Consider the following 21,817-nt stretch of genomic DNA (forward strand, 5'->3'; position numbering starts at 1 on the left):
AAGCCAAAACTGTACTATATATATATATATATATATATATATATATATATATATATATATATATATATATATATATATATATATATATATATATATAAAACAACCCTTTTTTAATCAGGTAAAAGTGTAAAAATCCCTCAAGTGTCATTTTTAGGTTCAGATTCTGTAAAATCTTCTATTAATCACCTTCATCCATTTGCCAATAGGTTGAAACCTTAGCTGTTCACATATACTCTTCATCCAACCTGAGCTTGAGCCACTTTGCTAATAATACAAATGCACGCCACACTTTTAAGATCGTAAACTGTAAAACAAATAAATAAATAAATGAAGCCATGCATCGGTGTGTAATTTTAAATGTGGGAGGAAAGTGATTTATTATTATGTTTCCTGCTGATGACTGACCGGAGTGGAGCGCTGATTTTACTGCATTTACAACAGAAGAGCTCAGGTTATTTGGGCAGCACCGCATGAGATGAAGTGACAAACACGCAGGAATCAAACACTTTCTCTCCCCACAGAAGAAGAGAGAGAGAGAGAGAGAGAGAGAGAGAGAGAGAGAGAGAGAGAGAGGTGGTGGGGGAGCTTTTTGCAGATCTCAACACTATTGGACGTCTGTGTGTGTTTTCCCTCCCGTTCATAGTGCCGCACCCTGAACCTCCCACAGCTACATCCTCACTCTGCACGGCACAGATAGATCTTTTTATTTTACTTAATTTCCGGCAGCAGCTGGAGCGCAGGAAGGACGACGCTTCGGCACCTTCCCGGACAGGTTTGGAGCCAGAGATGGGAGAGGATCCGCGGCTATGACACGGACACACCGGGCGGGAAGGATGGATCTCACCAGCCGGGAGATGTTAAGCTTGATCGGAAGCGCCTGCCTCTGGCTGCCGCTGTTTGCGGAGGTACGTAAGGGCGACTGTATACTGCTTGAAGATGATGAGGTGCATTTCTTTCATCCCAATATGGCCTGATTTTTTTTTTTTTTAAACGCTCTGCTCTTTTTTTTAAATACCATTTACCCCGAGATAGTCACGCTCTACTTACCTCCACCCCTATTTTAATACAACCCCATCTCAATTAGGCTGATAACTGAGATGCTGTTTGCATTATGTGTTGTTTTTTACACAACACATCCACCGCTGATCCATGCGGGAGGTGTTCCCAACAAAGCAGGTGCATATCGGGGCGTTAACAAGCAGCAGATCCGCATTTTATCCAGCTACTGGTGGCATGTTTCACAGCTTAATTAAACAGACTTTATTGATTGCGCCGCACGCACAAATCCATGCATGCACGGTGGCAGAAGAAAGCTGGCACACCTCCTTCCACTCTCCTCCTCCTCCTCCTCCTCCAGCGGAGGGGATCTCATGACACGGAGCCGTCGGTGGCTCCTCTGGTCCACGCAGGTGTTGCAGAGATGAACCCAGCACGCCTGGTTGAAGCTTGTCACAGCGCTTTGGTCAAAGCTGGACAAGTTAACCCAGAAGAACCGCAGGGGAACAGGTGCTGCTGTCAGATGCCGCGTGGCTATTTTCACTGATTTACACAAAATAATGATTTTTTTTTTAAATTCCCCTTGAGCTGCAAATCAAACAATTTCTATAAATAAATGTAATTGAATAATTTCTTAATTTAAACTTTGCAGTTTCCAGTTCACTGGAGTGTCTATGAATTTATGTTCATTGGGTTATACACATGATTTGACTCTTCAAAAGGGGAAAGACAAGAAAACATTCATAATCCTTAAAGGTTAGAAATTGGTTACTGGAAAATAGCTGCTTTCAAAAACATGTCCACATTTACAGTCAGAGCAACAGTTAAGACTTTAATGGGGCAGTGTTACGTACTTTCCAGGCACATAGTGACAATTTTATAGCACAATCAAGTAAGTATATTACCTTCAGTTGTCATAATAATGCTATCAAATAGGACTTAAAATAAATTTGACATTGTAATTTAACATCTTGAAACTGGGCCTTAGGATCTCATCTCTGCTTTTTGCAGACGATGTGGTCCTTTTGACTTCATCAGGTCATGATCTGCAGCTCTCACTGGAGCGGTTCGCAGCCGAGTGTGAAGCAGCCGGGATGAGGATCAGTGCCTCCAAATCCGAGGCCATGGTCTTGAGCTGGAAAAGGGTAGAGTGCCTACTCCGGGTCAGGGGGGTGTCCTGCCCCAGGTGGAGGAGTTCAAGTATCTCGGGATCTTGTTCACGAATGAGGGAAGAAGGGAGCGGGAGATCGACAGGCGGATTGGCACAGCGTCTGCCGTCAAGCAGGCGCTGTACCGGTCCGTCGTGGTGAAGAGAGAGCTGAGCCAAAAAGCGAAGCTCTCGATTTACCAATCCATCTACGTTCCCACCCTCATGAGCTTTGGGTCATGACCGAAAGAACGAGATCGCGGATACAAGCAGCCGAAATGGGTTTTCTCCGTAGGGTGACTGGGCTCTCCCTTAGAGATAGGGTGAGAAGCTCAGTCATCCGGGAGGGACTCAGAGTAGAGCCGCTGCTCCTTCACATCGAGAGGAGCCAGTTGAGGTGGCTCGGGCATCTGGTCAGGATGCCTCCTGGACGCCTCCCTGGTGAGGTGTTCCGGGCACGTCCCACCGGGAGGAGGCCCCGGGGAAGACCCAGGACACGCTGGAGGGACTATGTCTCTCGGCTGGCCTGGGAACGCCTCGGGGTTCCCCCGGAAGAGCTAGAAGAAGTGGCTGGGGAGAGGGAAGTCTGGGCCTCCCTTCTGAAACTGCTACCCCCGCGACCCGACCCCGGATAAGCCAAAGAAAATGGATGGATGGATGGATGGAAATTGAGCCTCTGTCTCTTTCAAAACTCCTGCTCTTTCTGAAACTACAAATTCAGGAAGTCATGATATACACAGCATTTTTATAACAACTGAAGGTAACACAGTTACTTGATTGTGCTATAAAATGACCTTATGTTCCTGGAAAACACAATACTGCCTCTTTAAATGATTTCTCAAACATGCATGAAAGAATCAAGGCAACACTCCAGGTATGTTTTTGCCGAGAGAATAACATAATACCATAACGTAAAGCTTAACATCTCATGCTAAATTTAGCTAAATTTTGCATAAACTGCCCTTGCTCTTGTTGTTGATAGATATGTTTTAAAATGCTTCCCTTTAAAGGAGTCTGTTATGCAGAATTCATAAAAATGCTTTTCATTTGGGTCTCTACAAAAAAAAATGTTTTTGGTGTCTGGAAAAGGAGCTGTTTCAAAAGACTCCCAATTGTTAAGTCACAAATCAGAGGTCACTGCCCCTCACCTTCAACCCTGAAACCCAGCCTGTAACCTAGCAACCACCTTGGAGCTCTGTCCGTTACCTATCAACTCAAGCAACTCACACTCAAGTGCTCCACCATGTGTAGGTGCTGTACAATGGCTGCTGGAAAAAGAAAAGTGTTTTGTTGTTGACTTACCATTCAGAAACCACTTGCTGTTTGTTGTTTTCAAAGATGTATGGGTGTATAATTGCTCATCAGTTTGCAGCCATTTTTTTTAAACGTGTGAGTGTTGAGTTGGGGGCGTGGCCAGCAGCGGTTTATTTGGATTTAAAGTGACAAGAGGCCCTAAAAGCAGATCATTCTAAAAGAAACTCAAAACAGGCTGAACGGAGCAGAATAAAATCTCATTATCTAAGCATGATTTTGTGCAAAAAATGTAACAAACATGTTTTGTTGCCCATAGACCCATCCTAACCTGTTCAAGGAAGCATAATGGGTCACATTTAATATAATCATGAAAATAAGGTGATATACAGCTCAGATCCTTCATCTCTCTCTTGGTTCTTCCTCCCTGATGTGCTTGTAGGTTAGTAGCCTCTGCAGAAGGTGGTTTGCATGTTTGCATGAAGGTACAGTGGGCGCAGCTGTGAGACATCACAACAGATTACCGCCGTAATCGAGCCGAGGGATTGACACGAATGGAAATAACAGGAGCCGTGTTTTACGACCACAGGTCACCTGTTCCGCTCGAAATCATTAGATACGGTGGTTTCCTCTGGGAAACCTTTGCAGCTTGGGTCTGTAGAATATTTGAAATGATGTAGAGCTAGAAAATGATTGCACGGTGACGAGGCGAAGACTCAAACTTTATTGTTTTTCTTGTCTGGCATTTAGGAGAAACAGAAAAAATCTTTGTTTTCTGCTAGAGCTGCACATTATGAGCATCACAAATGAGTTCTTGGACTGCAACTGGCTCTTATATTTAAAGTGCCAAGCAATGATCTCCTGCAAGCCAGTAGTATAAGTGGCCAACAGAATGGTGTGCACTGCTGCATGTACCAACAGTTGATTTAAATGACAATGGCTGAGATGCTAACGGTTCTCAAACTGGTCCAATTCTGGATGTTTGAGTTCAAGTCCAATCACAATGTCTGAATTTATATAACTGTTGATATCAATATAAAATCTTTTACTTTAACATGAAGTGGTGTTTTTGTCTTGGTGTTTTAGACGAATATGAAAACATGCAAACAATTAATCACGATATATTAAAATGATTTCGGTAATTTCCATGTTGGAGGGCAGAGATTTTATAATCCATTTTATTTATGGTTTTGATTTTGTGTGCTTATTACTTCAGTTTTATTTATTGTTTTTGTTTATTTTTGGGGGTGGGGGATGTTTAAAGTATCTTCCAGTTCCAGTCTTAAGTTTTCTTTACAAAATTATTTTTGAGAGGCTGAACTTGCATTATTATGCCATTATTATTATTTGACTTGAAAATGGTCTCAAAACAACAATATTATTGTTTATCGTTTTATAATATAATTTCTGGGACAATTTATCATCCAGCAAAATTTATCATCACAGGCCTAGTTACTGCCATGCAACTGTTTGTGTCTATATCTTCAGTTGTATTAATATTTTAAGACTGATTATTACATAACAAGCCTTAGAACCATCATTTCATACCTATATTAACATTTTGCCAGCGACAAGTTCAATCTGTATATAGACGGCTGAGAGTAAACATGGAGATGCAGGGCATCATGACACAGTAGTTTAAAAATGGCAGCTGCTGTCAACCTTTCAGCTTTACTGGGGTGCAAATGTTGCTAAAGAGGTCAGAAAATACCCTAAAACCAGCTGTGTATATGAGTGATTGAGGAAAGTCACAACACGCAATTCAATAAAACAGCAGTTTTACTTATTGTAGTGAAACAAAGTCAAGATGGTGACCAGGCCCGGGTTTAGAGGGATGTGGAAAACTGTTTTGATGCCCTATGTACTAAAGAAATAATATTTTGCTAATGCTAATTACAGTAAATTAGTAGGTAGGAGTCTACTTGATTAGATATGAACTGATGACACCAGCATTTGATGGTAGGTTTAACACATCTCTTGGCCAGTAGCTCTTGGTTGTTTCCAAAAAGAAATACTATAACTTCATAATTTTCAAATACCTGAGGATTGTTTATATTCATAAAAGTCTCAAAATATGCGCCTGTAACTCTGATGTAAAGTACAATGTCTGCAAAACATGCATTCAGTAAAAACATTGTGGCCCTTTCTAAAGTCTGGTCCAGATGGGGACATTTTAAACGTTCTTTGCCAACTTTTATCAGCGATTAGCATAGCTAACTATAGCAACCGCCTTAGCAATTTCCAGCAGTTTGGAAACTTAGAACTGGAGTTTTGTTAAGTCGGATTGGAGGATATTCAACGATTCAATTCTGCTTTCTGAGGAAAGTGAAGAATGAGCCACCAGGACTTGTGTTCGGTACTGGGAGCTCTTGAGATATTCTCCACTTCTCTCCCAGTTTGAGTCGCTTCTGTTTGAAGCAAAGTTCATCTCATCTTTTTGATGTTTGGGCTTCTAAATCACAATTGATTAAATTGAATTTGCCAACGTGTTCTTAATAAAAGTAAATACAGTGTGGCTGGGTGTTAGGCCCCCCAGAGGACACCCTTGGATCTGGCCCTGTGTGTGCAGTGTGTCGATGTTGAGCGAAGAAGAGGAGTTAACGGGCAGCAGAGATCATCCATGTGAAGGTGAAGCAGGTTGTATTTCTTCGGCCTTGCTGCAGTTATTCCACAGAGGCGAGTGTGTCCTCCTGTGTTTGTATCCTGATCTCACAAATAAAACCTAAGTTATGTAACATCTCATGCTTCCCAGTACTGGTGAGTGTCCTTATTGTGTGCATTAAGTGTTTATGCAGACATGGCTTGTCAAGTTTTCACCTGAACTGAAACTCATTCACAAATTAATAGTGAAAGCTTCTGGAGCTTTTTCAATGAAAAGTTAATAGAAACCTAACAGAAGAACCAAAATGGCTGACCTTCCCTCCATCCAGGACTTGTACAGGTCGAGGGTCAGCCAAAATCTGTGCAGACTGCAGGTGAATGACAATTATACCACTGTAAATCTTTGAAAAGCAGAAGTAGAGTCTCCTGCACAACCAGCAAGAATGCAGAAAGTGGTTTCTTGATAGTGTGTCGGCAACAAAACACTTGTTTTATCTAGCAGCCATTATACAGCACATGCAGCGGTATAGCCAGCTGACCAAACGTGCTGGAGCTCTGTTTTGGTTGCTGGGTAACGGCACAAACCCGCCAACTGTGATGTAACATAAAGTTATTGCAAAGAAATTACTTGATTGTTGAAACGCTTGGGCTGTTTTTTTTTTTGGTTTTTTAAATAAAAATAGAAGAACAAAAATGTGCAAAATGTGAATTTTCCACAAGAGATGCAACTATTTCTACTTTCTCTTCTGCCAGCGAACAATTTTATGTACAACAAGCCATGTTCTGTTCTTTTCTTACAAAGGGATAATCCAGATGAGCCTGTTTAATGTTGCGTCTCTTCTTGCAGATGGTGGCTCAGGACAGCTACCTCAACGAGGTGCAGAACTCAGGTAGGCGGGAAGTGAACCCTCCACTTCTCCACCTGCTTCTCCTACGCCATCACTCTTACCTCTTTCAGCCCTTCTCTCCATTTTATCCCACATTCTGACTCGGACAGCATAAAAGCACATCTCCATGTCTTAAATCTCCCCGCCTTCACAGCCTGCACCCCTCTTCACCCCTCATTCAATTTCTTTCCTGTGCGTCTCTGAGAAGATTGGGAGCCATAATGCTGACGACGATGGGGGTGGGGTGAATATCTGTGTTTTTATGCCACGTTGATAAACGAGGGAAATTCAGGCTTAATGCTTTTCCAAACCCACCATCCATCAGCAGCTTCGGCCTTCCCGTCATGGGAATGCCTCGGCACTCTTCAGAAAGCCCTTCAGCACCTGAGCAGGTCAAAACGTGAACAAAAATCTAATTAAAACCTGCTGTAAATGACCTAATTTGGTTATTAGTTTAATTTCTGTGAGGAAAACGCCTTTGCCACACACACACGCGGACTCCAAGCCTGCGAGTGTGAACCGTATCAAACGCTCATTGTGGCTGGGAAATGGATTATGAGAGCTGGGAGGCTGAGCGTTCCCAAGGCGATGGGCAGAATATGGCTGTCGTGGCAGAGAGGAGCGCGGCGGGTGTTGAGACGAATAAAAGAGGCAGAAACGATGAGAGAGGAAGCAAAATGTAGAAATCATTGGTTATTGTTGATGCAGAGAGACACACAGGCTGGATTTTGGGTTTGGCTTTACAAGTTATTAAAATTGAGCTAATAAAAACGTTTTTTAGAGCAAAATATGAGCAGAGCTTTTTATTTAAATTCAGTATAGTTTGGAAAAGATAAATATAAGATAAAGTCAAGGATTAGGCACAAATATGTATGAGATTCTTATAGAAATGAAGATGGTATAGACATAAAAATGTAAATTCAAATAAAAGTGATTATTAATAATCATAAAATACAACAAACAATAAAATCCTTAAGTGTTCAAACATAATTAAAATAAATTTACTACATGTTATGCCTGTTTTAAAGTACTTGGGTCCTGTAGGTGATTTTTAAACATTTAAACCTCCTTTAAACAGTGGGAGAATCTAAAATGATGTTAATATTAAAGATGTTCTAGTCTGTCCAAACAAATCAAATCAACTCCACTTGTTTTACTTTTTTTTTCAAATCTACCCTAAAATGTAACAAATATAAAAAATAAAGCTTAAAAACTACGATTAGACACCTAAAAATGATGCAACATGAGCTGAAAGATGCAAACAAAACCAAAAAACCCAAACAGAAACACTCAGACACTGAAATATCTATTTTACATTAAGAATTTAGAGCTTCTTGTGTATTTTTTATTAGGCGACATGCTGAAGTCTCCATGCATTAATATTAAGAGGGCTCAGTGAAAAAGACAAACATAACCAGGTGGATTATTATGATTAATATTAAAATGAAAACAAATATTTAAAGATCAAACTACAGCATCTACTAATCCTGACCAAATCCTTATTAACTTTAACATGTACTTTTAATCATAAAAGACTGACGACAGCCTTTTTACAACTACTTACCTGACTTCAGAGGCCTTAAGTTATTGAATATTTTAAATCCCGGTGCTTCGTTAACTTACAGTTAAAGATCAATTATTAATGAAGATGGCAACGTTTGCAAACATTTACCTTTGTGTAAATCTGTGTAAAATATTTAACTTGCATTTCAGAAGCGCCATATGTGGAGCATTAGGAGTCGCTGTCTGGAAACCTTTCTCTGCACTCATTGTGGATTTTTACATCAAAACTGATTCAAGACGAATAAAAACAGCTTTGCTGATCAGATTGGTCAACATGATAATCCTCATCCTGGTGTTTTCTTTAATCTCTAATCAAGTTAGATATTGAAAAGTTGGGATTTCCTTCAGACATTAAAGCTTAATTGGAGGAGGAACTGGTGAATAAAAAATTTTATTTCACAGATTTGCACAAAAATGCAAGTATAAAGTGAGCGATCTCTCTGAATCTTATTTAAGTTTTTGTCTGTGCTCAATTTTAAATTAGACCCCAGTTATTCTTGATTTCACTGTTATGAGTTGTCATTTAATAATAATGGTGAACTTTATTAAAAAGGGTCAGTACGCAGCTCAAACGTCAATATTACCATTTAATGCACCGTTAACGTACCAGATTATAGATGATAGATCTGCATTCCCTTGACAGGTTACATAATAAAAACATAGAAAATTGCCTGTTAACAAAATGGTATTGCAGATTATATTCTCATTGATCAAATCAACTTAGTACATCGGCAGAGAACCATTTGCAAGTTTATAACTAAGACATATTACAAAATAATCTAATATTTTCAAAGCTCAGTAACTTTTTTTTCTGGGTTTTTAGAGTCAAGATGTCTAAGAACATTATTACCAGCTTGACCAGAAAAATGTAACACAGCAGGACATATAGAACAAAATCATAACATGCATAAACGTCCATCTGCGTGAGAGGTAATACGTTTAAAAGTTATGAAGCTGAGTTTAATCATTTGAGTTTCTTATATTCAAATCTGAATCAAGAGTCGGCCCGAGATATTTAAATTTGGTGACTTTGTAATTGTGTTAGGAGGTTGTAAGAAAAACCATCTTTAAATTTAGAGTCAGACATGACTGACTGAGCCAATAATCATCCTCTGATACACAGCAGTTGTTAGCTTAGCGGGTACTAAGTCGGTTGTTTTTGCCAGTGTTGTATAAAGTACTGAAATCTCAGAGTCAAGTAAAAGTACAAGTACCTCTCCAAAATATGACTTTGGTAAAAGTCGAAGTCACTGACTGAAATGTTACTTGAGTTAAAGTCTTAAAGTATCTGAAACTTCTTGTACTTAAGTATGGAAATTACTGTAAAAATGGATGTACTCAAGTAATGTAATGAAAAGTACAAGTAAAAAGTAAAACAAAGCAAATGTAGTTTGAATGACATTTTTTATATTTTGGTAAACTTGTCAAATACACTTAAAATAATGTACCCAACCAAGTGCAGGCAAAATTAAACCTGCTAATAGATATACCTGCAGGCATCATTTAGTTAAGAAAATTAGGTGCTTTACCTATAGCACAAGGTTAACTTAACCTGCTTTACAACTGAACCAGCTTCTTAGTAAACCCTCCAGGACAGAAAATACAAAGTTTTTATAAGCCTTAAGTTTTCCCTTCAAGTAAGGTCAGTGCTGAAAATGAGAAAAATAAATAGTACAGAAAATGCGGCCAACATGAAGAAAAAGAGCTGTTACGATTACTCTACTTCACAAATCAGTGAATCAGTCAATGCTACAGTCAGTAGGTGGTGCACACAACTGGTCATTATGCAAAAGAAAAAAAGAATTGGGAGGGAAATGCAGCTTATTGGCATCTGAAGAGGGAGACCTTTTTTGTAAACCTGGTTTTGAACTTGCATGCCTTTCCTATATTCGTTAAATTTAGTCTAAATTGATATCGCTATGGCTTCTGTCCCCCCTTGAACAGAGTGAACAGAGGAGTCTAGGTAGCCTGCTACAGTCAACATTAAGCCTAAGCTAAATACACCACGTGTGGAACTGAAACAATGCCAAACAAAGTTCATTTACGGTCAACGTTTCACAATACAGTAGTGCCTAGTGACCAAGCTATAGTTACTGAAACAGGAGGATTATAACCATTTCATAAGACGTTACCTCGATGTGTTTCTTCAAGTTGGACGGGGAGTTTTTGTAAGATAGAATTTCCACATCTTCGGGCAGGAATAACATAAACTGCATGCGGTACGAAGAATCTTTAACACCCACGAAAGAGTGTATTGTATTTAAATAAGGCCATGGGCTCTCATCACCAGCTGGTGGTTCCCCTGGAGCCGTGTCCGACGTAGTTGCAGTCGTTGTGGTCTCCGTCTCCTCCTCCATGTGGCTGCGGCTGATTGCGAGACTTGCTTTGTGTTTAATGGGAGAAGCGAAACAGGTGTATCCTATTGGTGGTGATGAACAAGCCCAGGCAAGTAGGCTACGGACTTTGTTCGGTAGCCTGCTTGCTACTTGCTAATCAGCAGGTGGGATCAAAACACTTGCGTTTCTCTCTCTCGCTTTTTTGTAACGAGTAACTAAACCACACATTGAAAATGTAGCGGAGTAAAAGTACGCAATTAATATAGTGAAATATAGTGAAGTAAAAGTGAAAGTTATCAAAAATGTTCATACTCGAGGAAAGTATGAAGTACTCCAAAATATACTTAAGTAAAGTAGTGAAGTATTTTTACTTTGTTACTATACAACACTGGTTTTTGCAGTTGTTTTATATAAGGGAGTATCATCAGCATACGTGTGCCGTTTCACATCAACACGCTGTTCAGCAGGATTAGTAATATAAAAGCTAAATAATAAAGCCTCTAACACGGATCCTTGTGGGATCCCCTGAAAAACCATTTCATGTCTTCATGTCTGAAAACAAAACATTTCTCACAAACCATCCTGTATGAGTTTAATTTTTATTTTAGTTTGTTATTGTTATAATTTAAACAAAAAAAATGCTCCGGTCTCTCATATAACTCGATTCAATCATATGTTATTATCTGGACACTTTGTATTAAACTTAGTTCTTATTTGGGCCAGAAGACATAAAAAGTTATGACCCCTAACTGAACAATATATTTTGTTGATTATAATTGATTTATTAAGGCAAATATTCCAGAGGTGAATAGATTTTATAGTTATTGTAACCTCATTTGTTACGCGAGAAAAAAAGCAAAAATAATTATAACTGGATTGTTTGTGAGTTGTTCTCAGAGTTTGATGCACAGACATGAGTCCTATAGACTCAGGCTGGTCTATATGAAACAATCAAAACTACAAAATGGTTGAGGGACTAAATGCATAGATTTTAGTTCATGTTAGATGAAAACATTGTTGAAAATTGCATCTGAGGCAGCAGAGATAAAACAAAGTGACTCACTGGCTGTTCCTAGTCTGAACAGTGAAGATAAATTAAAAATAAATATGAAAGGAAGACAAGTTTTGTTTTTAGACGGCTTCAACAGCTCTTTTGTTAATTCTCTGTGGTTTCCTGCTGAGGTTTTTTTAGAGCCGGGGTCTGCATCCTTTACAACCTGAGACCCATTTTTACTCTTAGGTTGTTGTTGTCAGTTTTAAATAACCCCCATTTCATTTCTGTTTTTAAGATTTAAAACATAAAATTTAGCAAAAGATGGATGGATCTCTATCTTCTGTGGGAACAATAAAACACAAATTCCAACCTAAACATCTTTCTAGCACTTTAGTGTTTTTCTTTGTGGAAACTCAATTGAAATATTCTAGAAATAAACTGAAAAGCTGTCAAAAACCCAAGTTTGTTATAATATCTAAATTTAGAAACAATAGCTGGTTCTTTTTTTAATTTAGCCAAAGTTGTGTGTCTCTTGTGAGGTTGTAAACCTCTGGTGTAGAGTTTAGCTAGCAAACAAAGCCACTAACAATAACAATAAATATTCATATAAAAATGTTTTTATCTGCTCAAAAAACAAAAACAAACAAACAAAAAAAAATCACTTCAGCGTTTGCTCCCCAGAAAACTGAAAAATGTTAATTAAAAGTGGCACAAAATAGTTGGTAAAAGTTAGGCCAATTTGTTTGTAATTTGGTGTTACGTGCTGCAGATCTAGGATGACACCAGAGGACAAGTTTGGTGGCGTCAGGAGTAGAGCGGTGCGTCCTGAGACAGTTTTCAGCGCCGAACAATCAATACCGCAAGTGAAGGTCAGCAGACAGTGAATATCTCAGAGCCACCAGGCTTTTGCAGTGAAAAAATTAAATTAAAACTCAAATCAGAACCAGAACTTAAAAGAAAAAGAGAAACTTCATTTTTAGAAATAGTCTTCAAAGTGTGCATTTTAAATACAGTTTAGCTTCACTTATTTTCTACACTGCAGAAAACACAAAATCTTACCGAGTATTTCTTGTCTAGTTTCTAGTGCAAAATATCTTGGCATATTTGAAATAAGGCAAAACTAAGTTACAAGTAACTTTTTAGCAAAATACAGGAGCTTGTTTTAAGTAAGCAATTCCTTAACATCGATAACAAATTATTTTACTTATAACAAGACACTTCTCCTATGTTATATGTATTTTGATGTATGGAAAGACAAGCCGTTTCAAAAACCTCCTGAAGAGTCACAACTGACAGGCACTTAATTGCCGTTACCTAGCAACCCCAGTCCATCACCTAGCAACCACAGCAAAGCCCAGCCAGTTACCTAGCACGACACAGAAGCTTGTTTAAGTAAATATATTTCTTAATATTGGTTAATAAAGTACTAGTTCCACTGGCAGATTATTTCACTTGTAACATGGGAAAAATGTATTGTTATAAATAAAATAATCTGCCACTGGAACTGGTACTTTTCGTCAATATTTAAGAATTGTTGATTTAATAGTTCCTATATGTTGCTGAAAAGTTACTTGTAAGTTAGTTTTGTCCTATTTCAAAAATACGTGGTAAGATTTTGTGTTTTTGCCATCTAACCTAAATCCATTAATCGGTCTCTAAATACTCTGTTCATTCTGCAGAAGAAACGGGAACAATTATCATGGGATCCAGATTTGAACCATACTCATTATCGCATGGATTAAAGTACGGATACAGCTCCTCGGTAAATAAACACTCAGTAAAAGAGTAAATGTGTACTGCTGTGACCACATCAAAGAACGATACTTGACCTCCGTTGTAGTCAACAAAAACTCCAACATGCTCCACTTTCCCTGTACACACCACCTCGCCTGGAGAGCTGAAGGTTTCAAACTTGTCTACTAAGAACCAGATGGCCCAGAGTCCGGTGTTCGGACTCCGAACTATCGCCCCGTTCTTTTGGAGCGACGCCGATGCCACTCCCAGACACCACTCTGTCTTTTGGCCCACGTGAACCTCGAAGTAAAACCTGCGTGAGGAAAATCCTCTCTGCCCCACAACGGCGAGATGCTGAGTGAACATGTTGGGTTTTGGGATCTGGTTTCCCCACAAACCCGTGCCCATGTTGTACCACACCTGCTTCCCGTCAGCGGATAAGGTGAGCATGGGGTGAGCTGTGTCAAAATCCAGCACGATGTTCTCCCCGTACTGCTGCATGTACCTGAGCGTTGCCTTGTTTGATGTATCTGTGCTGTTTGAGAATCTGTTGAGTTCTTCGTTCAGTTTACCCAGCAAGTCCTGCAGTTGAGATATTGAGTTTCTCACAGACTTATGCATGTACTTCACCTCCAGGTGCCTGATGAAGTTGTGTGTGGACAGGTCCATGGTGTGTGGGAGGAGGGACTGGTTTGGGTACCTCTTGAGAAAACAGACTGGGTCTTTAATCTCCTTCAGTTCCTCCAGATTCTTTGCCGTCACCTTCAAACAAGAAATCTCTTTCTCCATGTCTGTAATTAACCCCGTTGCTTGGTTCTCTGCTGCTTTCTGCTTCTCTTCAAACACCTTTATGAGTTCCTCTTGGGTCCTCTTAATCTCAGCAACTAACTTCGTTAGATCCCGACTTCCATTTTCTATCAGCTTTTTTGTATCCGTCTTGCCTTGTATCAGCGACTCCTTTGTGCTTTGGACCTTCTGCATCCTTTCTTGAATCATCCGCTGCACTTTGGCCTCATTTCTCACCACCTGATACGTCATATCGTTGTATCCCCTCTTTACGGAAACCACATCGTGGTTGGCGTGCCGCAATCCGACGCACAGGTCGCAAAGCACAGAGTTTTCCTTCCTGCAGAACAGCATCATCAGCCTGTGGTGCTTCCTGCACACCTTTTCCCCCAAACTCTCCACAGGCTCAACCAACGTGTGTCTCTTTAGCTCAGAAGCGATGCCATGAGGCTGAAGATGGCTGTCGCAGTACGAAGTGACACAGTCCAGACAGGATTTCACAGCCTGGCCGCTGCAGATGTCACACTGCACCTCGCTGCCACAGCTGACCGGCTGCTGACCTGCTGACCTTTGGGTGTGAACGTTCAGGACATGAAGAGACTTGAACTGTGACAACAGGTCTGCAATGAAGATGTTGACCTTAAGGTTGGGCCTGTTTGGAAAGTCTTCCTTGCAGATTGGACATTGGCAGACAAGTGTGGTGTCCCAGTAGCACGTGATACAGGGCAGGCAGAAGTTGTGTCCGCATGGAGTGGAAACGGGTTTATTGAAGACGTCAAGGCAGATGGGACACATTAAGTGTTCCTCGGTTAAGAGACTTCCACCGGATGCCATTTCTAAAAAACACAAAGCACAATTACATCTACATATTATGCTAAATGTCAGAAATGAATGAAGACAGACTTTTTCTGGCTCATACAGATTCATGCTTTGATGTCTGACCTGCCAATTCTGATTTGTCCTACAACAAAAACAAGGAAAACGGTTTTTAAAAATAATTTTTTCAGTATTAGATCCTTCAAGTAAAACTGCTTGACTGTCATCTCTGGCTGACTGACTGGAGCATCTCCACTCAGTTTTTGAACTATTACAAAGAGTATCAGGATTTTATGGTATTAAAATAAAGATTTAAAATTTCAAAAATAAAATATCTATGTTGCTCTTATTATTTTTTAACTCTATTGATTCTAGCATAATCCTAAATTATATGATATTACTCTAATGTATATTCCAGTTTTCTTTGAGGGCTAACCTGTTTTTTCTTATTTTTATTAAAATATATACAGCTCTGAAAAGAAAATTAAGAGACCACTTAAAGTTATCGGTTCCTCTGATTTTACTCTTTATAGGTATCTGTTTGAGTAAAATGAACATTGTTCTTTTATTCTATGAACTGCTGACAACATGTCTGAAATTACAAGCAACATTTTTTTATTTATTGGCAGAAAATGAGGAAAGATGCAAAGCTTTCACACGTCAAATAATGCAAAGAAAACAAGTTCATATTAATTTAGAAACAACAATACTGATGTTTTAACTGAGGAAGAGTTCAGAAATCAATATTTGGTGGAATAACCACAAGGTTTTCATTGGGGTTCAGTGCAGTGGTCTCTATTTTTTCCAAAGCTGTGTTTTTAAATATTTTAATAAAAACTTTAGCACATAAATGATAGACAAAGCTTTGCACTGATTCCTGGATATAGCTAGTAGTTTAGAATCCAACAGAAAATTAGGGAATTACCCCCAGCAAAACCTAATTTACAAGATTATCCTAATTTATTTAGTCTAAGCACATATTGATAAAATTCATTTTAGCTTCTCTAAACTCGAAAAAAAGGGCTTTAAAATACATGCTAATGGTTGCTGACTGAAAATTAAACAAGTTTTTAATGCATTTTAAGAATATGATCACTGATTAGAGCTGATCAAATTCAAAACTCTCTGTCTGATTGATTGGAAAATATCAAATTAACATATTACGGTTATAATTTTGTTTAGTTATGATTCTTATGTTTTTAATACATAAGAGGATAAAATGTACTTACTGTAAAAAATGTACTTTGAGTACTTACTGCACAAAAACATCAAACTGACATGAGTTGGTTAATTGTTTAGGCTTTCTGCTGCTGTTACTAGCCTGCAGTCTGCTGCTTTACAGATATTCCTCTTCAAGTCTCAAAAGATCGTTATAGTAGATGGGAAAATGGATAGAGGTAATTCCTGGAAGAAAATGTGTTAAAGGCTGCAAAAAGACTTCAGACTGGTACTTCGTGTTGATCTGTCACATATAATAAGTTTATGGCTATAGCTGAATTTGCCTCTGTGAAAGTAACAAAGCACCATTAAAAGGTTTGTTGGTAAGAGTGAGTAAATGGCACTTAATAGAATCAGACATAACCACCTCCTTTAAAGGAGTAAAGCAGAAATGATATATTTTTATATATAGATCAGTAATGTTTATATAAGCGACGTCCTTCTCAGATAATGGTAACAAGCTTCCTTATAAACCAAAAGATAATTACATAAGCTATATATCTTTTGAAGCAATCTGTCAATGAATACACACAAAGGGTTACTCAGACAATGCTGTGGATGAGCCACGCCCTGTAAATACCAGCTATTGTCATAAAACACATGAACCTCTCTGTTTACCGTCCAATCTGTTTTATGTTTACTGTGCCAGACAAAAAAAAAAAAAACATTGAAAAGCTTGAAAAGCTTCACAAAGCTCCCACTGCATTTTCTACATGCATCTACTAAGCATTGCTTTTCTCTTTTTACTTCCTATCCAAATGTAGTCTTGACTTTAAAAGGGGGGAGCTGTAAGAAAAATCAAAAGAATGTTAGTTTGTTTTTGTGCGTGTCCTTACACTGGTAAGGATGACGTGTTTCAGCTCACCTCTTCTGCTGCTTATCTGGCCTGTAGGTTACAGCTGTGTCCCCATCCCCACAGATTGTAGACACAAAACTCAGAAAACAAGAAGTTTTGTAGTTAAAGGGAACAGAAATATCAACATATATGTGCTGCTGCTGAGAGACGTGGACGGCTGAAGCTATAAACACTCCCCAGGAAAACCTAATTTACTTTCTGTTTCCTGCACTACGCCTCTTAAAGGGACAGGCATGTATTTCTTGTGTGTGGAGATTTTTCATGTTGAAGGCTGCTTTAAGCTCCCTAATCATTCATAGATATTCAATTTTTTCTTCAGTAGTTTTCTCACACCTCGAGGATTTTACTGCTCTCCATCTTCCCTTCATCCAAACTGGATCAAGTTTGTGTGTTTGCTGCAGTCAAGCAAAACCTTTTGAATGTGTGTGAGTCTGTGTGTGTGTGTGCTTTAAGACTTGCATCTGGATGATAACGTTCCTGGATGGCCAACCTGTGTGTGTTGCTGAGATAAGACTGTTGCACTAACGCTGGAATCCCTCCACCATTAATCATAGCTCAGTTACCGCTCGACTTTGAAAATCCCCAGAGATGTTCAAGGGGAATTCACCCAAGAACTAAAGAAAACAAAAATAAATTAAAAGATGTGGAGCTTTCTACCTTAAGATTACAAGGTAAGGATGCAGATGAACTGAATTGTTGCAAAATGAAAGTGAAAGAAAAAACAAAAAAGAGTGAAAGGAAAAAAAATCCCCTCACTGCCCCAACAGTTTGAATACAGTTAACCTATAAATTAATTATCTGGGTCATCATATTACATCACATTAAGATATTTGGTCTACAAACTGGACCAAGAACAATCAGTGACATTTTGTGTTTTTGCAGTAGGCCATCACATCAAATAGTTAGCCTTGCCAATTTTCCTGTATTTGTTGCATCAGCTTTGCAAATAAAATGTTAATAGATGCAACAACCCAATAAAAAGGACCATGATGAAGTGATAAGTGATGTTATTTACTTCACCTCTTAGAGGTTATAGTGTTATGGTTGGAGTGATTTTTTTAGTTTTTGCTTTTAAGTTGGATAAAAATTAGAAGTTCAGATTTACCTTCTACCTAAAATGCCTCAAAAGCAAAGGGCTGATATTCCAGACTTAGAGCACACTTAACTGAGTTCCCTTTAATTAAATGTTTTTCTTCTTTCTAGTTCCAGGCTTTTGGTCTCCCAATTTAATGCCATGTTCCAGTTATGCTTGGAACTGGGAAATTCCGACTTGCCAGTGAGATAAATCAACTGGAGCACCCTCCAAGGTCGGATTTCCCACTGGGAAACTGGGAGCAACTACCCCCAGTTTCAACTTGTAATGAGGACTTGACGATTCAATATGGCCGCTACTCACATCAACAGTAATAAGATGTGGTGGAAACATGTTTATTTTACAAGTGAGTCAAAAATTAATGTTACAGGTAGCGCCTGCGACTTTAAAATGAAAAAAATAAATAAATAAAAGTGCCGTTTGTTTATAGAAAGTAAAGCTTAAAATTATGTTTCTAAGAGCTACTGCTAACATGTTTATGAGCCACGTTGAAACTCCAACTTCTTAACTAGAAAGTTGTTACGTTGGGTCTGATGTCAAAACCTGCTCCAGGTTTTGTGTTTAACTGGAACGCAGCATAATCTCTCCTCTGGGTTTGTTTTCATCATTTTCATTAGCGCTGCTGTTGGTTCTGTATGATCTTCAGCACATTGACTGCTCTACATTTTGTGGCCTAATTCTGCTACACTTTGATGTCAGCAGTTTCCCCTCTCAGTCCGTCTAAGCTTCACTCTCATATTTTTCCTCCTCAGAGAAGATTACTCGAGCTTGCTGGCGTTGCATTAAGGCGGGTTTGATCGTGCTCAGTGTGGATCGGGTGAATCCTGCTGTGGGACTGGACAGAGAATGATCCATACTAGCTTTTATGTCTTGATGAAATACAGACATGGGGATAATGTGATCTTCTTCTCCTCACAACATGTCTTTCTTATTCACACTGACCTAAATCCTCCTCATTTCATCCAGAACATCTTTTTTCTCTGCTCTTCCTCAGCAGTTCCCCTTATCTGCTCTTCTACCTCTCTGCAGTGCCTCTGTCTTGCTCTGAGGGATTCACCGAGTTGGGATACTACAATGGCACCGTGTCCCAGACGGATTCTGGCGCTCCATGTCTGAAGTGGACTGAGTTTCCAGACTATGTCATGCAGTACCCGGGCCGTGGCCTGGGTGACCACAGCTACTGCAGGAACCCGGACCGAGAGTCCAACCCCTGGTGCTTCTTCAGGCAGAACTCAGGCGCTATCGGCTGGGCTTACTGCGACTGCCACCAAGGTACGTCAACACGCGTCCAGGTCCGACTACACTCGTCATGAATTGTCCCAGAAGTTATTGTGGGTGATAAACGATAATATTGTTGTCTTGAAACTATATTAAGGTAATATAAAGGTAATATTAATGTGAGTACACCCTGCCAATGATCAATAAACTTTAATTTCTAATGAACATTTACACTGGAACTGACATTTTAAATATCCAAAGCTAATAAACAAAACAACAAATAAAATGGATACTGAAGTCTCTATAAACAAAATTACAGTTGAGACTAAAAATGTCCAGTCTTTTTGAGAAAAACAAAACATCATGCAAATGGAAGTTATCAAGCTTGTTTTAATTTATTATGTGATTAATTGAGGTTTTTCTTGAAGTAAAGGTTATGTTCAGAAAACCTCACCCATGTGACTGGTAGACACTATTTATTTTATGTATTACTTACAGACTTCTTGGCTTTGTGAAACATCAATGCTACTTCTTCACTGCTGTAACTGCGATGGGTCAAGCAGAGACAAACCCAACACATGCATGTAGCATGATGTAATGGGACTCTGCAGAGTTAATGAACAGCTTAGGTCAATGTCCGTTCATTTTCCAGAGAGGCTGTGAAGCATGATTTAGTGATTATATTCTGGTTTTGTAGCAACTATACTATAACTAGTGACATTAATTTGTACATTTATTTAATGATTACGTCTTCATTACAACTGTTACTACTCAGCAGAGGTAGATATTTGTGCTTTGTGATTTTCAGGGGCGGTTCGTCTGGTTGGCAGCGCGTCCTCCGACAGCGGGCGGGTTGAAGTTTACCTGAATGGCCAGTGGGGGGCGGTGTGCAACTCCCACTGGACAGACAGAGACGCGACTGTTATCTGCCGGCAGCTGGGTCTGGGGTATGGAATAAAATAATACTGTAATATGTAATCTGATTAAGTTCAATTCAGTTCAGTCCGGTTTGAATTAGCTTAGAAGTTTATTTAGTTCAGTTTGACTAAAAGCAGTTCAGTGGATTTAGTTCATTTATTTCGACTAAGTTCAGTTCTGTATGGATTCAGTTCAGTCACATGAACTGAATTAATAAGTTTTTTTAAATTATGTTAAGTTAATTTCAAATCAGTGAAATTAAAACCAGTTCAGAGGATTTAGTTCACTTAATTCTATTCATCACAACTCATTGAATTGATTACATTCAGTTCACCTTAATTTGATCTGTTTGACTCAGTTCAGTACAAGTCAATATAGATTCACTTTGATTCATTTCAGTTCAGCTCATTTAAATACAGTTGGTCAATTATTTTGACTTAAATTCTATAAAGTTAATTGATTCAGTTCAGGTTTGTTAAATTACATTCAATTCAATTCAATTTAATTTAATTCAGTTCAGGTTATATTCCAGTTCTTTTTGATTTAGTAAAATTTTATTTAGTTCAGCTTACTTTAGTTCAGTTGAGTTGAAATCTGTTCAGTGGATTCATTTAGTTAAAATTTTGTTGTTCTAAGTTATTTTATTTTCATGTCAACATCTACCTACCGTACCTTCAGTTCTGTTCAAGTAATTTTTAATTTAGGCAATCTGTTCAGTGGATTCAGTTCATTCAAATTTGGTTTAATCAAAATTGTTCAGCACAATTCCATTCATGTCAGTTCAGTTCAATCGTATCCGAGTTCCTTTGGTTTGAATTACAGTCCATTACCTTTCAGTTCAGTGCAATTACATCCATTCAGGTGCCTTTAATTCAGTTCAGTTTTGTTTATTTTAGCAGTAACTTGTTTTGTATCGATGAGCTGAGTGATAGTTTAGTCCAATACCATCAGATTTTGATTCCAGTCTAGTTAAAAACATCCAATTTACCCTGCAGTTCAGCACAAACTGAATCTAATTCAACGCAGTCCGATTCAGGAAGCACCTAAATGATTACTGTATATCTCCCTGGATGAAAGTGGAAAGGATAAAGAAAAACCCACTCTGCTCCCGTTTATTTTTTAAATGTAATCTTTCCAGTGATATTGGTACTGCGCTGCAGCTCTCCCAGTTTGGCTCAGGTTCTGGCCTCTTCCATTACGAACGTCTGGGCTGCCGTGGAGACGAGGACGCTCTGAGTAAATGCCGAAGCAGGACGTTCGTCACCGGTGACTGCAGCCATGGAAACGAGGCGGCCGTGGTGTGTGCGCCACCTGAAGGTCAGCGTGACTTCTCATTAAACCTACACCTGAATATTTCCCCCGTCACACCTAAGCTACAAAGTGACCTCTTTTCTTTGTGAATA

General features: G+C 38.9%; 2 protein-coding genes across 4 annotated transcripts in view; one reads left to right on the forward strand and one right to left on the reverse strand.

Moving 5' to 3' along the window:
- The first annotated feature begins 564 nt into the window (after window positions 1-564).
- Window positions 565-21,817, forward strand: part of LOC102226447 (neurotrypsin-like) — a 33,873-nt gene continuing 12,620 nt past the window's right edge. The window contains exons 1-5 of the mRNA XM_023340855.1: window positions 565-905; window positions 6,843-6,885; window positions 19,308-19,550; window positions 20,305-20,443; window positions 21,553-21,731. Of these exons, the coding sequence (XP_023196623.1) occupies window positions 807-905; window positions 6,843-6,885; window positions 19,308-19,550; window positions 20,305-20,443; window positions 21,553-21,731 (703 nt within the window). The 5' untranslated portion in view covers window positions 565-806. The remainder of the gene's footprint in view (window positions 906-6,842; window positions 6,886-19,307; window positions 19,551-20,304; window positions 20,444-21,552; window positions 21,732-21,817) is intronic.
- On the reverse strand, window positions 13,329-17,380 carry LOC102232336 (tripartite motif-containing protein 16-like). 3 transcript variants are annotated; one of them, XM_023340856.1, is made up of 2 exons: window positions 17,195-17,380; window positions 13,329-15,131 (listed from the first exon to the last, which is right to left on the reverse strand). In XM_023340856.1, exon 2 carries the CDS (start codon window positions 15,127-15,129, stop codon window positions 13,444-13,446), a length of 1,686 nt encoding a protein of 561 aa, XP_023196624.1. In that variant the 5' UTR covers window positions 15,130-15,131; window positions 17,195-17,380; the 3' UTR covers window positions 13,329-13,443. The 3 variants fall into 3 exon arrangements, with proteins under 3 accessions (XP_023196624.1, XP_023196625.1, XP_023196626.1); XM_023340857.1 differs by having other exon boundaries at window positions 17,166-17,380; XM_023340858.1 differs by lacking the exon at window positions 17,195-17,380 and adding an exon at window positions 15,215-15,587.

The sequence above is a fragment of the Xiphophorus maculatus genome, chromosome 10 (assembly GCF_002775205.1).
Source record: "Xiphophorus maculatus strain JP 163 A chromosome 10, X_maculatus-5.0-male, whole genome shotgun sequence".
Lineage (NCBI taxonomy): Eukaryota > Metazoa > Chordata > Actinopteri > Cyprinodontiformes > Poeciliidae > Xiphophorus > Xiphophorus maculatus.